The following is a 13,530-nucleotide window of genomic DNA, read 5'->3' on the forward strand; positions in this document are numbered from 1 at the left end:
TGAAATGCTTTTCATATTTACAAGGAGAAAAATACTGTTTTTTGTTTGTTTGTTTGAATGATTTCTTTCCCATTATAGTTGGTTTACAGTGTTCTATCAGTTTTCTACTGCACAGCAAAGTGACCCAGTCACATACATATATATACATTCTTTTTCTCACATTGTCCTCCATCATGTTCTATCACAAGTGACTAGATCTAGTTCCCTGTGCTATACAGCAGGATCTCATTGCTTATCCACTCCAAATGCAATAATTTGCATCTATTAACTCCAGACTACCAGTAAATTTGATAATACCAAGTAGTTAATTTGTGTCAGCATGTGGGGAAATATAAACTCTTGCATATTTATCATGGATATGCTAATTAATACAACCATTTGGAGAGTAGTTTGACAATACCTAATTGGAGGTACAGGTACCCTTCAGACCAGCAATTTCCCTTGAACATCTGGCTAGAGAAAAATCTCATATGTATGCCATAAGAGTACATGTAAAGAAAGTATATTTATTGCAGCATTATTGTTAATAGTGGAAAAAATGTAAATAACCTAATGTCCTTTAGTTGGAGAATCGGTAACTAAACTGTAGTCTAACAAATGGAATTGTATCAACATATATACCCAAATGTATAGTGTTGAAAGAAAAAAATTCAAAAGTGTAATGTTGAAAGAGAGATTCAGGGGTGTACATGGTATAATGCATAAGGTTTATCTATTGTTTATGGATGTACATATATGAAGCAAAAATACAAAACATATGGCTTTAGCTGAATCCATAATAGATATAAAAAGCACTTTAGGCAAAATGTTGATTCCTGTTTAATCTAGATAGTATATATTGTTTATTGGATCTTTTCTGTACTTTTTGTAGTTAAGTATGAAAATAAGCTTTTACAGATTTAGACTATATGCTATTTTCTGGAATTTTATCACTTTATTTCTGCTGAGAGAGAATATATAGGTTTCAAAAGTTGCTCAGTTTAGAGTTCCTGTTGTGGTTCAGCAGTAACGAACCTGACCAGGATCCATGAGGATGCAGGGTCAATCCCTGGCCTTGCTCAGTGGGTTAAGGATCCAGCATTGCCATCCAGCTATGATGTAGGTTGCAGACGCAGCTCGAATCTGGGGTTGCTGTAGCTATGGTGCTGTAGGCAGGCAGCTGCAGTTCAGATTTGACCCCTAGCCTTCCATATGCTGCAGGTGCGGGCCTAAAAAAAAAAAAAAATTGCTCAGCTAATACTTATGTCAAATGTGAATTATTGAGGATTCCATGCATGTTTGAAGCCTCTGGTTCCTTAAAAACAGGATGCTGCTCCAACAGAGTCTTTACTGAACTGGCAAGACTACGAGGGTCGAACACCTCTTCACTTTGCAGTCGCTGATGGGAATGTGACAGTGGTTGATGTCTTGACCTCATACGAAAGCTGCAATATAACATCCTATGATAACTTATTTCGAACCCCACTTCACTGGGCAGCTTTACTAGGTAAGTTAAGTGTGAAACCAGGTATCAACAGTAGGAGGAACTGCATGAGTATAGGAATTTTCCTTGGCTTCTCTCCCTCTGTCAGCTCCCACCTCCTATTTAATTATATTAATTTTTCATTGACCTGTGGCATTTTATACCTAAAATCCCTGTTGTATGCTTAAATTTTAGCAATGTAAGTATATTCTGTTATGTATTATTGCAACATTGTGTCCTAGCTTTTCATTTTTATTATAAATTAAAGTACATTCATTGACATGTAAATTTAAAATAATTTTCACATTCATTGCCTTTGCTTTTTGGGAGAAGGGCTTTAATTTTATGTTTGTGGTAATACTATGATATTTGGTTTTCTTTTCTTCATATTCCCTGATATGTCTTTTACTTAACCTTTTTGGGGATCGCTTTTTTAGAAGAGAAAGTATGTATATATTTGTATAAGACTAATTTTTGGCAATCTGAGAGTCTTTCTCTTTTAGTGAAGGAGTTTTACCCATTCATATTCATTATTATAAGTTGTATAAATTAATCTTTTTTTCATTATTCTGCTCTTTGAGTATTAGCTGTGTTTTAGTCTTTTCCTTATTTGGGTTTTTTTTCTGTTTCTTTTGTTTTCTGTCTTGTGGCATATGGATTATATTTGTTGTTATTTGGTTTGGAATTGCCTAATGTTTTGGGAGAGTTTTTAGATTCTACTAATAGTTACTTTTAAATTTATCAAAAACTTTCTAAAGCCCAAGTCAGAGTCAAGAGCAAAAACTACATCTACCGATTCTCATCTTTTTAAAGTGAGGAATTTAGGAGTTCCCTGTGGCCTGGCGGGTTAAGGATCTGGCATTATCAGTGCTGTGGCTCAGGTCACTTCGGTGGTGCAGGTTCTCTCCCTGGCCTGGGAACTTCTATATGCCTCGGGCATGGCCAAAAAAAAAAAAAAAAGTTGTGATAAAATGAGGACTTTAGCATACTTTCACTTATAACTCTTTGCATATGTTAATGTAATTTGACGGTTATTATTTCATATTAGTAATTATTAATAAACCATTATTATCATGAATTTAGTTTTAAATTATGTATTGTTTCTTTTTAAAATGATGCTTACATTTGTATTCCGTTTTATAGTCAGATTTATTTTGCAGTTTCATTTCAATGTTCAGTTTTATCTCTTTTCCTCTGCATTCTAGGAGGACTTTGCAAATTTGTCTCCATGACACTAAACTGCCTTTTTGTTCCACAAGTTCTGCTTTCTTTCTGCCTCTTGTAGATTGTATTTTAGGTTATATTTTGATTTCCTTCTCTCATCCATATTTCTTTTTATCTCAGCTTTTTTCCTTTTTACCTCCTTCCTTTACATTTTCATTTCAGATTATCTTCTTCTTAGGATATTCTGTCTCATTTCATAGAGACCATCTCTTTCCACAAGTCAAGGATGCCAAACAGTTGCTTGAAATTTCCCTCTGGATCCTTCTCTAGATCATTTTCTGAGGTATGCTTTTTTCTTTCTGATGGTGTTTCTTTTCCCTGTCCTGAATATATTTTCATATAGCCTTTTCTGAATTTCTGTCTTTATCTTTCAAACAAGATAAGAGGTACTTTTGCCCATTTGTGTTATGGAGAACTCTATCTCAAACCATAGCTGGAGAGCAGATAGATGAGCTCAACTCCCATTCAGATTCCTTTTTGTCTGCCTGGTTTTCATGCAGTGTATTCTTGCTCTGCTAATGTGGAATCTTCTTCTGCCTGGTTCCCTATATACTGAACAATGGCATGTGTGACACTCCGGTATCCTAAACATACTGTTACCAGGCTTGTTCATTCTTTGATCCTCTTTACAGGTCCTCACTTGTGAAGGCCACATCTACATCCTCCAGAATGTGTTGCAGAACATTTTTTTCCACAACCAACTCATCATTCCTGTGCACTTATTTCCTGGGATTTGAAATCACTGTGTAGATGCTTAAAAATTGGGGGAGGGAGATTAGAGAGGATGGAGAGAAGGCCTCAGAGGTTACGAGAGATTGCGTTATAATTCTCCTGAATAGCTGGAGAGAACAGCCGTACAGTTCTGACTGGTTGTGCAATGGAACCTGGAGGCTAGGGACACCGATGACTGAGAGGGACTGACTTCTAATGCACCTTCCTTCCCTTTTTATAGGCAGTTTTATAAGGTGAAGCCAGGGAATGCAGTGAGCCGATGTCTGATACGGTTTGTTTGTTTGTTTGTTTCTCAATCTGGCAATGATAGTTAGTTATTTCCTTCCTGATTGAAGCGTTAAATTTTAGTGTAAGCTTTTGCCTTTGTGCCACATCAATCATAGTATTTCAGTGAGAAGTTAGGAGAGACAGTTCTGGGGGCCGCCATTCCAAAACCATTTAAATGCTGGTTTATGTGCTAGTGGTTTTTCTCACCCCTTTCCTTTAAATGGATTATAGATGAATTAGTCCTTTTATGTGATAACTACCTTGTGTCTGCTTTTAGGGCATGCACAGATTGTCCATCTCCTTTTAGAAAGAAATAAGTCTGGAACCATCCCATCTGACAGCCAAGGAGCAACACCCTTGCACTATGCAGCTCAGAGTAACTTTGCTGTAAGTAAATCACCGTAATTACTTTTTTTTTTAAATGTTGAGTTGTAAGAAGCAAACAGCAAAATTCCATGTACCCCCGGTTCAGTTTACTACATTGATAACTTCTTGCAAAAGTGTAAATACAATGTCATAAGCAGGAAATTGACATTGATATAATCCACTGACTTTCAGATTTCACTGTTACATGTATTCATTTGTGTGTTTGTGTTGCAGTTATTTTTTTAATAATTGCTTATACTATTCACTGTGAATCAGGTGATAATATTAATTTTTATAAAGTCGTTAGTCACATGTGAAGTTTTAAAGAATTTTTGTTTTATTATTTAGTGTAATAGTTTGCCTTGCTGTCAGTATACTTCATCTTTTTGTTAATTGTAAGGCACTAAGGACAGCTTAGTGTTTAGCAATCTGTAATTGTACTGAAGGTAGTGGGCAAAGCTTTAGAACTAGACAGACCTTAGGTAAAATCCTGATTGTGCAGTTTGCTAGCAGCATGACCTTATACAATTTTCTTAACTGAGGCTCTTTCTTCATATGTAAAAATGAAAATAATTATACCTTTTCCTTCAGGATTACTCTAAGAATTAGAGAAAACTTATGACCAGTGCCTAGTGTAATGCTTGGCCTAGAGACTACCCAAGAAATAGATTGCATCATTATTATTATTTGTGCTAATAATTTTATTATATATCTGAGAAGAAAAAATATGAATTATTAGTATATCCTGGTTTTTCCCACCTTTCATGATCATTAATAGTTCTTTTTTTATTTTTTCCATTATAGTTGGTTTACAGTATTCTGTCAGTTTTCTACTGTACAGCAAAGTGACGCAGTCACACACACACACACACACACACACACACACATATATATATGCATTCTTTTTCTCACATTACCCTCCATCATGTTCCATCACAAGTGACTAGATCTAGTTCCCTGTGCTATACAGCAGGATCTCATTGCTTATCCACTCCAAATGCAATAGATTACACTTATTAACCCCCAGCTCTCAGTCCATCCCACTCCCTCCCCCTCCCCCTTGGCAACCACAAGTCTGTTCTCCAAGTCCATGAGTTTCCTTTCTGTGGAAAGATTCATTTGTGCCATGTATTAGATTCCAGATGTAAGTGATATCATATAGTTATTTCCTTACTGCCCTTTACAGTTTACAAAGCACTTTCTTATCCATTATGTCACCTGTTCCAGCCAGCACAATAATGTCTAGGCTGCTTCAGCTTCCTGGGTATGAGCGGCTACTAAGAACTAGAGATGCATCCAAAGAGACCCATATTAAAGCAGTCATAATGGTCTTTGATGCCTTCTACATGGGTGTGCATAGTGAAACTCTTGGTTTCTTTAAATTATAAGAATGTCATCTTCAACATAGTATAATTCCATCTTCCTGACCTCACCAAATGCACCATTGAATATACTGAATACTTGGCTTGCTAAAATACCTGGTTTTTCCCACCTTTCTTTCTCTCTGGTGCCCAGAGCCACTATAGCTATAGTCCTCCCTCCTGGCATTCCTAAAAATCTAGTCTATTTATCACCTAGAGTTTTGATAAACCGTCATATAAGATCTCAGAAAAATACAGAGGATTTTGAAGAGGAGTTCATTCTTATTACAAATAAATAAGAAATTCAATTGGCCTAGTCTTGTCAATCTATGAAAATCAGAATTCAGTCCATATTCCAGCACAGGCCTATGAAAAGACATGGTATTTCTATTTACAAATGAGGAAACTAAGGTTCTAAGGGATTAAATGATTTGCCCAAGATCTTGAACCCAGGTTTTAGGCTCCAAATTTAACATATGTACAAGAACAAGTAATTAAGTAACTATGCTAAGAGGAGTAGGAAAGAATACTAGAACATTATAGATGTTTATTAAAAGAAACACTTGCTGTAGATAATATACCAATTACAGAAATAGTTTTTTAAATAATTATGCAGATTTTCTAAGCTCAATTTCAAGTCCCTTGATCCCTTAGATTCTATTAACTCACAAGAGGTTGTAATTCTCTTGAAAAAAAAAAAATCATCGTAAACAGGAGTTCCTGTCATGGCACAGTGGAAATGAATCTGACTAGGAACCATGAGGTTTCGGGTTTGATCCCCAGCCTCACTCAGTGGATTAAGGATCCCGCATTACCGTGAGCTATGGTGTAGGTCGCAGATGTGGCTCAGATCTGGCGTTGCTGTGGCTGCGGCGTAGGCCAGCAGCTGTAGCTCTGATTGGTCCCCTAGCCTGGGAACCTCCATATGCCACAGGTGCAGACCAAACAAACAAAAAAACAAAAATTCATAAACAATGAAAGACCCATAACATCCTTGCAAACATTCATTAATAAGAAAACGTATTCAAAAAAAAAAAAATGAAAACCACTAAAAAAAAAAAAGAAAACGTATTCAACAAAGAAATGTTTGCAAATTATTAAAAGAAAACAAAAAAAATCACCATTTTAAAAATTCATTTATTTATTCGAATCTACTTAATAAACACATAAAATAGATCCTCTGAGCACTAAGCTATAATATCCCAGCAGCTCAACAATTCATGTTAACTCTAGGAAGCATTGTGTATAGCAGTGGAAAGAATGCAGTGATTTAACCTTGGATTCTACTCCAGTATCTGCTACCAATGTTTTCATGACCTTGAGCCTAAATTTCATCTGTGAAACAAGGAGCTGGATTAAATTAGCCCTTAAACTTTTTCTTTCTTCAAAATATTAAGCATCAACATTTTATAATTTTTAGCCAACTAACAGCCTCCAGAAATTTTTTTTTGAAACTATTTTGTTTCTATTCAAGCATAAGTTCCTATGACCTGCCTAAAAGTTTGTGAGCATCTGAGTTTTGAGGAAAGATGCAATTTTAAATGCTATAAATATTAACCTCCATGAAAATTGTCAAGCACTATTAGAATTAATAAGGGTCCTAATTTTTGTATGATCCCATAGAGGAAGGATCTTAAATGTAGGAATTGCTGAATAAATACTTGTTTAAAGGAATCGAACTCTACATTTCTCAGTAACCACCTATCACTATTGAATAGATGTATTAACTATTTTAAAAAACAATAACAAAACACATAGTGAGAGAATATATTGGCCTTCTCTGCAGTTAAGTTTTTAAACATGATCATTCTCAGTTATCAGAATGTTGAATGAGGGGGTTATAATTTTCAAGTGCTATGAAGACTAAAACCAATATATAAGGACAGAATATGGTTAGTTTCAGTGGAAATTATAGTTTTATCATTAATAAAAGAGATAATTTCATTTGATTCAAAAGTAGAGGGAAAAAATACTTTGCTTTTTAGTGAAAGTCGTAACTCTGGCTTTATTATCATAGAAAATGCCCCTCACTCTGTTGTCTAAAAATTTAAATGAAGTTTTCTTACAGGAAACAGTTAAAGTGTTTCTAAAACATCCTTCAGTAAAAGATGACTCAGACCTTGAAGGGAGAACATCCTTTATGTGGGCTGCTGGGAAAGGCAGTGATGATGTCCTTAGGACTATGCTGAATTTAAAATCTGACATTGACATTAACATGGCAGATAAATATGGAGGCACAGGTAAGAATCTATAGACATATTCATTTTGCTTTCCTCCAGGCTCCAAAGTGTAGGTGGTGCTCTAACATTTGTAAAATAGTAAGTTGAAACCATGGTTCCTAATCTAACATTGTTTGACTTTCATCTTTACTTTTTAAGGTTAGGTTGCCAGGATATCACTTCAGTGACTTTATTTCTTCCAAGTATTATTGCTTAAATTAGCCTATGCTTCTACCAAGTGAATCTTGGTCTTATTGCTCTTTAGACATGAGTGCAGGAACTCTTCTGATCATGTATCTTTGCATAAAAAGCATCAACCTGTACTTTAAAACTATGCATATTGAGTAGTTATTAACTGTATTTTCAAAAATTTAGAATTATATTTTAAGGAATGCACACATCTAATTATGTTCTGTCCGGTCTCATTTACCATGTATACTCTTCTCAGTTTTGGATAGCGCCGCTGCATCCCGAATCTCCCGTTTTAGAGATAATCTCCTATGACTCTAGACATTTCACAGTTTCAAAAACTCTTACTAAGTGCTTCCTTTAATCTCTTTTTGTAATATGAGAGCCCTCTAACTCTGTGTTGAATACTAAGAGAAGTGCAAGTTTTTTAAACACTCATTGTCACCTTGGAGGTCTCTTCCTTCTGTAATGCCATCAAGCTTCCATATCTGAGAGTTTCACATCTGTGGGTGTGGAGGACTGACTTGTATTCATTGTACTGCACCATCTTATATAAAGGGGCTTGAGCATCTTCAGATTTTGGTATCCATGGGGACTCCTGGAACCAATCCCCCACAGATGTCAGTGGATACCTGTATATCCACATTGCAAGTCAGAAAGAGAAAGAAAAATCACACAACAGCACAGTAACCCTGAACCCTCAGCTATTTGCCTCTCAATGTTATGTTTTCTTATTTGTAAAACATATGAGAGCCATTTGCACCTACCTATTATCCTGGATAAGATCTTTCTTGTTCACCAGAACTATTGATGCAGCACTTGGGGGACTGAGGGAATGGAGACACCTAATGTCTCCCTCCCTTGTCCTAGACCATCACACCTTCCAATTGTTTAAAAAGAGATAATATCAATTATGATTAAAGGGTTTAACTTCCAAAAGTTTCTTTTATTTTTTTTTTCTTTTTATGGCTGTACCTGCGGCATGTGGAAGTTCCTGGGCTAGGGATTGAATTGAAGCTGCAGCTACTGGCCTATGCCACAGCCATGGCGACACCAGATCCAAGCTGCATCTGTGACCTACATGCAGCTTGTGGCAATGCCAGATCCTTAACCCACTGAGCAAGGCCAGGGATCAAACCCACATTCTCACAGAGAAAACAGTGGGTCCTTGGCCCACAGTGGGAACTCCCCAAAGCTAGTTCTTTATCAAAGCTTCATAGTAGACCTAAAGCTTCTTAAGGAGTATTGTACAATAGGACGCTGAGTTTATAAATGGTCAGAACATTTAAAATTTTTGTCAGACTGTTATTAGTATATAATCTTTGTCACTACCATAACTTTTTGTTTAACTTTTCATGTATTTTAATAAAGTATGGGCTGGGATACTTGTGTTCTCTTAACCAAAGTTGTCTTTGTGATGTGCATCATAGTTGGGATTGAGACATAAATTCTTCTCAAATTCATTCATTCCCTGGGCTCTTTTCCTAAGGAGATTTTACTATGTCAGAGATATTTTCCTGACATTTCTCTTCTATGCCAGTGTGTTCCTCTACATCACCCCTGTAAAGGGCTGTTTTCCTTTAATTAAAAATGAGTTCTTATCAATAGCAGTATATGGGGATCTTGATTCAAATACATTAACACTAGGAAAAAACCATAGGCCATCAGGAAAATGTGAACACTATCTGGATTTTTGATATTATAAAACTTTTGTTAATATTTTCTAGGTATCAAGTGGGACTATCTTTTCTTTGCATTGCCATGGCTGGGATTCTGCAAACCACATTCTCCCTTTGCCAGCAGGGGAGTCAGCCTATAGCGGGCAGTACAGGGAGACTGGAAAGCTGGAAGAGGAATGAGGGATTACATCTTCCTGTTTGCTTCCTATTCTTGTTTTTGTTTCCTGTTCCTGTCAGTATTACCCTAGTAAATCTTATTACCAAGCAGAGCAGTGACAGCTTATTCCAATAGCAAGTTAATTTCACTCTGCTTTTTCTGACCCTCATAGTACCAGCCAAAGAGCACCCTCCTCGGAGATAGCAGCAACAGCCTAAGCAGAGCCCCTCCTCAGAGCTCTGAGTTTCAGTTCTGCAGGGTGCCTCTTCTAAGCTTTTGAAGTCTTAATAATTCCATCCTCTTCTTCTTTTTGTTCCCTTGGTCTCAGGGGAGCTAGCTGTTTTCTGCATTTACTGCCTCTGTGTGATACCTTAGTGTTCCCTTTTTGCTTTTTTAGTTCTTTAGGACAAAGCTAACAATTCTTTATCTTGAAATCTCTCTGTTAAAGTGTCTAGTGTGAGTGTGGTTTCTGTCTCTTGATTGGACTCAGACTGACACAGTGGTTGTATTTTAAAAAGAATCCTTGTCTTTCAGACATACTAAGATAGTCACAGATAGAAGGATATGACTCTGGAATTTTCTTCAAAACAATCAGAAGTGGGGGGAATGGATAGAAGTTAGATGAAACAAATTAGCCATGCGTTGATAATTGTTGATACCAGGCAATGACTATATTGAGTTCAGTGGACCTTTACTTTTGAATATGTTTGAAAATTTCCATAATATAAAGTTATCAAAAAATAATTTTTAAAGCTCCTATGAAAATGTGTGGTACTTTTTCAAAGAGGGAGCAACAACAGTAGTCTAAGATTATTATTATTTTTTTTTGTCTTTTGTCTTTGTTGTTGTTGTTGTTGTTGTTGTTGTTGTTGTTGTTGCTATTTCTTGGGCCGCTCCCGCGGCATATGGAGGTTCCCAGGCTAGGGGTTGAATTGGAGCTGTAACCACCGGCCTACGCCAGAGCCACAGCAACACGGGATCCGAGCCGCATCTGCAACCTACACCACAGCTCACGGCAATGCCGGATCGTTAACCCACTGAGCAAGGGCAGGGACCGAACCCGCAACCTCATGGTTCCTAGTTGGATTCGTTAACCACTGCGCCACGACGGGAACTCCTAAGATTATTTTTAAATAAAGTAAATGAAATTAGAAATGGGGAATTTCCTTTAATCATTAATTCAAACTTTTGCTTAATTAAAATTTTGTCTGTTTTTAAAAAATTTGACATTAATATTTGTTTGAAGAGTATATGCTGTGTACTTGATGCAACATTACACGACTGTAGAATTTCAGCATTAAAAATACCTTAAAGGGAGTTCCCGTCGTGGTACAGTGGTTAACGAATCCAACTAGCAACCATGAGGTTGCGGGTTTGGTCCCTGCCCTTGCTCAGTGGGTTAACGATCCGGCTTTGCCGTGAGCTGTGGTGTAGGTTGCAGATGCGGCTCGGATCCCGCGTTGCTGTGGCTCTGGTGTAGGCTGGTGGCTACAGCTCCGATTTGACCCCTAACCTGGGAATCTCCATATGCTGCAGGAGCGGCCCAAGAAATGGCAAAAAGACCAAAAAAAAAAAAAAAAAAAGAAAAAAGTACCTTAAGGAGTTCCTGTTGTGACTCAGTGGAAATGAACCCGACCTACTATGCAGGCTCCTGGCCTCACTCAGTGGGTTAAGGATCCAGCATTACCGTGAGCTGTGGTGTTAAGTCGCAGATGCGGCTTGGATCTGGCATTGCTGTGGCTATGGTGTAGCTGTAGCTGCAGCTCCAATTGGACCCGTAGCCAGGGAACTTCCATATTCTGCAGGTGTGGCCCTAAAAAGCCAAAAAAGAAAAAGGTACCTTAAAATTAAATCTAGTCCAGGGTTTTCCAAACCATGTACTTCAGAATAACACATTCCTATAGAGGAACCTGAAGTGCTGCTAAGGATATGGTTGCTTAAGTGGGTAACCCTCTACCCCTACTTAACTATGTTATATGTTGGGTGTTTTATTAAAAATTTCCCTTGGGGTAGTTCCCATCATGGCTCAGCAGAAACGAATCTGACTTGTATCCCTGAGGACACAGGTTCAATCCCTGGCCTTGCTCAGTGGGTTAAGGATCTGGCGTTGCTGTGAGCTGTGGTGTGGGTCACAGACATGGCTCGGATCTGGCATTGCTCTCACTGTGGTGTAGGCCAGCAGCTACAGCTCTAATTCGACCGCTAGCCTGGGAACCTCCATATGCCTTGGGTGTGGCCCTAAAAAAAGGGCCACGTGGGAGAAAAAAAAAAAATTCTTAGGTTTTTAAATGTGAAAATCACTGAACTCTCACAGATATATTATGCCTTGATCTGCCTTGTAACATTCTCACCAATGTTTTTCACCAAAGGCGTCTCCCCATTGTCTTTCAGTTTCTGGTTGAACAGCTCAAATATGGTGAACCCATTACTTCCATCTTAATCTAATTCTGCTGGATGCTCTTCCTTATACTGAGCCAAAATTTGTCAAACTGAATGTTCAACTCTGTTATTTTGCACATGACATACTTCAAATATTTGAAGTCTTACACCAATCTGAATCTTGTCTAGGCCAAACTAACATTGAGCCATTTAGGTCAGGCTTTTCAAACTCAAGTATGCATAAGAATTACTAGGGATATGCCCAGATTATATAGAGATCCTGTATCGAATTCTGTCAAGTCCTGTTGATTCTACCTCCAAAATACATTCTCAATCTTTCTGCTTCTTTCCATCTCTACTCCTGTCACCCTAGTCCAAGCCATCACCATTTTTACCCAGTCTACTGCAATAGTGTTAACTGGTCTCCATGCTTTAAATTCTAGTTTACTACAATGCATTCTCAAAACAGCTTGAGTGATCTTTTTAAAGCATAAGTCAAATATCACTCACCTACTTAAACCTCTTTAGTGTCTTCCATCACTCTGACTTGTATGGTCATTTATGATCTGGCCTTTTCTACCTTTCTGACTTAACTCACGCTCACTCATTGTGCCACAGCTTCTTTATCTTCCTTAAACACATAGATTCATCCCAGTCTTTGTTTTAATTGTTCATGTTGCCCAGACTACTCTCCCTTGGGATCTTTGCTTTCTCTTTTTTTATGATTTAGTCTCAACTTAAATGTCAGCCTCTTAGCAAGCCTTTCCCTAACCACCAATCAAAGTAATCCCCTGGTCATTCTACATATTAAAACACTTCTTATTTCTTTAATTTTACCATCCATCACCCTGTAATACGTAAATGTTTATTGAGTCAGTGTTTTTGTTTGTTTGGTTTGGTTTTGCTGCTGCTTCTAAAATTTAACCTTAGTTATTTTGTTCCCTGCTGAATTCTCAGCATTATTATTACCCAGCCCACATTAGCTTCTCAACCAATCCCTAGGAACTACATTTTATAGGTTTCCCAGTTTGGGCCTATGGATCACACTTTGTGAAAAACAACATTGTCCTAGGCAATATACAGTCATAATACTTGGAGAGAAAGGTCCAGGCCTCTTGACAGTTATCCTGAAAAATTCAGAAGAATTTAAAGAGTGAAGAATTAGAAGGAATTTAGAGGGTAATCTAATGAGTCATGACATAGACACTAGAGTAGAATAGCATAGGCAGGGATCAGCATAACATGAAACTCACACATGGTCAAAATTACTTTTTCAAAGCCCTCTGGCTCAGTGGTTAGCGAACCCAACTAGCAAGCATGAGGACTCAGGTTTGATCCCTGGCCTTGCTCAGCGGGTTAAGGATCTGGTGTTGCTGTGAGCTGTGGTGTAGGTCGCAAATGTGGCTCAGATCCCACATTGCTGTGGCTCTGGCATAGGCCGGCGGTTACAGCTATGATTGGACCCCTAGCCTAGGAACCTCCATATGTCGTGGGT

General features: G+C 37.6%; 1 protein-coding gene across 5 annotated transcripts in view; it reads left to right on the forward strand.

Annotated features, from left to right (window-relative positions):
* INVS (inversin) overlaps positions 1–13,530 on the forward strand; it is a 166,181-nt gene that overhangs the window by 80,163 nt on the left and 72,488 nt on the right. For 4 of the 5 annotated variants that reach the window (XR_007133271.1, XM_047768041.1, XM_047768043.1 and 1 more), the window contains exons 6-8: positions 1,306–1,486; positions 3,963–4,072; positions 7,481–7,652. Coding sequence is in view for 4 of the 5 variants with exons in the window: in XM_047768041.1 (XP_047623997.1) it covers positions 1,306–1,486; positions 3,963–4,072; positions 7,481–7,652 (463 nt within the window). In the remaining variant the exon portion in view is untranslated. Of the gene's footprint in view, positions 1–1,305; positions 1,487–2,885; positions 2,970–3,962; positions 4,073–7,480; positions 7,653–13,530 lie in introns of those variants that run through there. The other variant, XM_047768045.1, reaches the window with a different exon arrangement.

Source organism: Phacochoerus africanus, chromosome 2 (assembly GCF_016906955.1).
Source record: "Phacochoerus africanus isolate WHEZ1 chromosome 2, ROS_Pafr_v1, whole genome shotgun sequence".
Classification (NCBI taxonomy): Eukaryota; Metazoa; Chordata; class Mammalia; order Artiodactyla; family Suidae; genus Phacochoerus; species Phacochoerus africanus.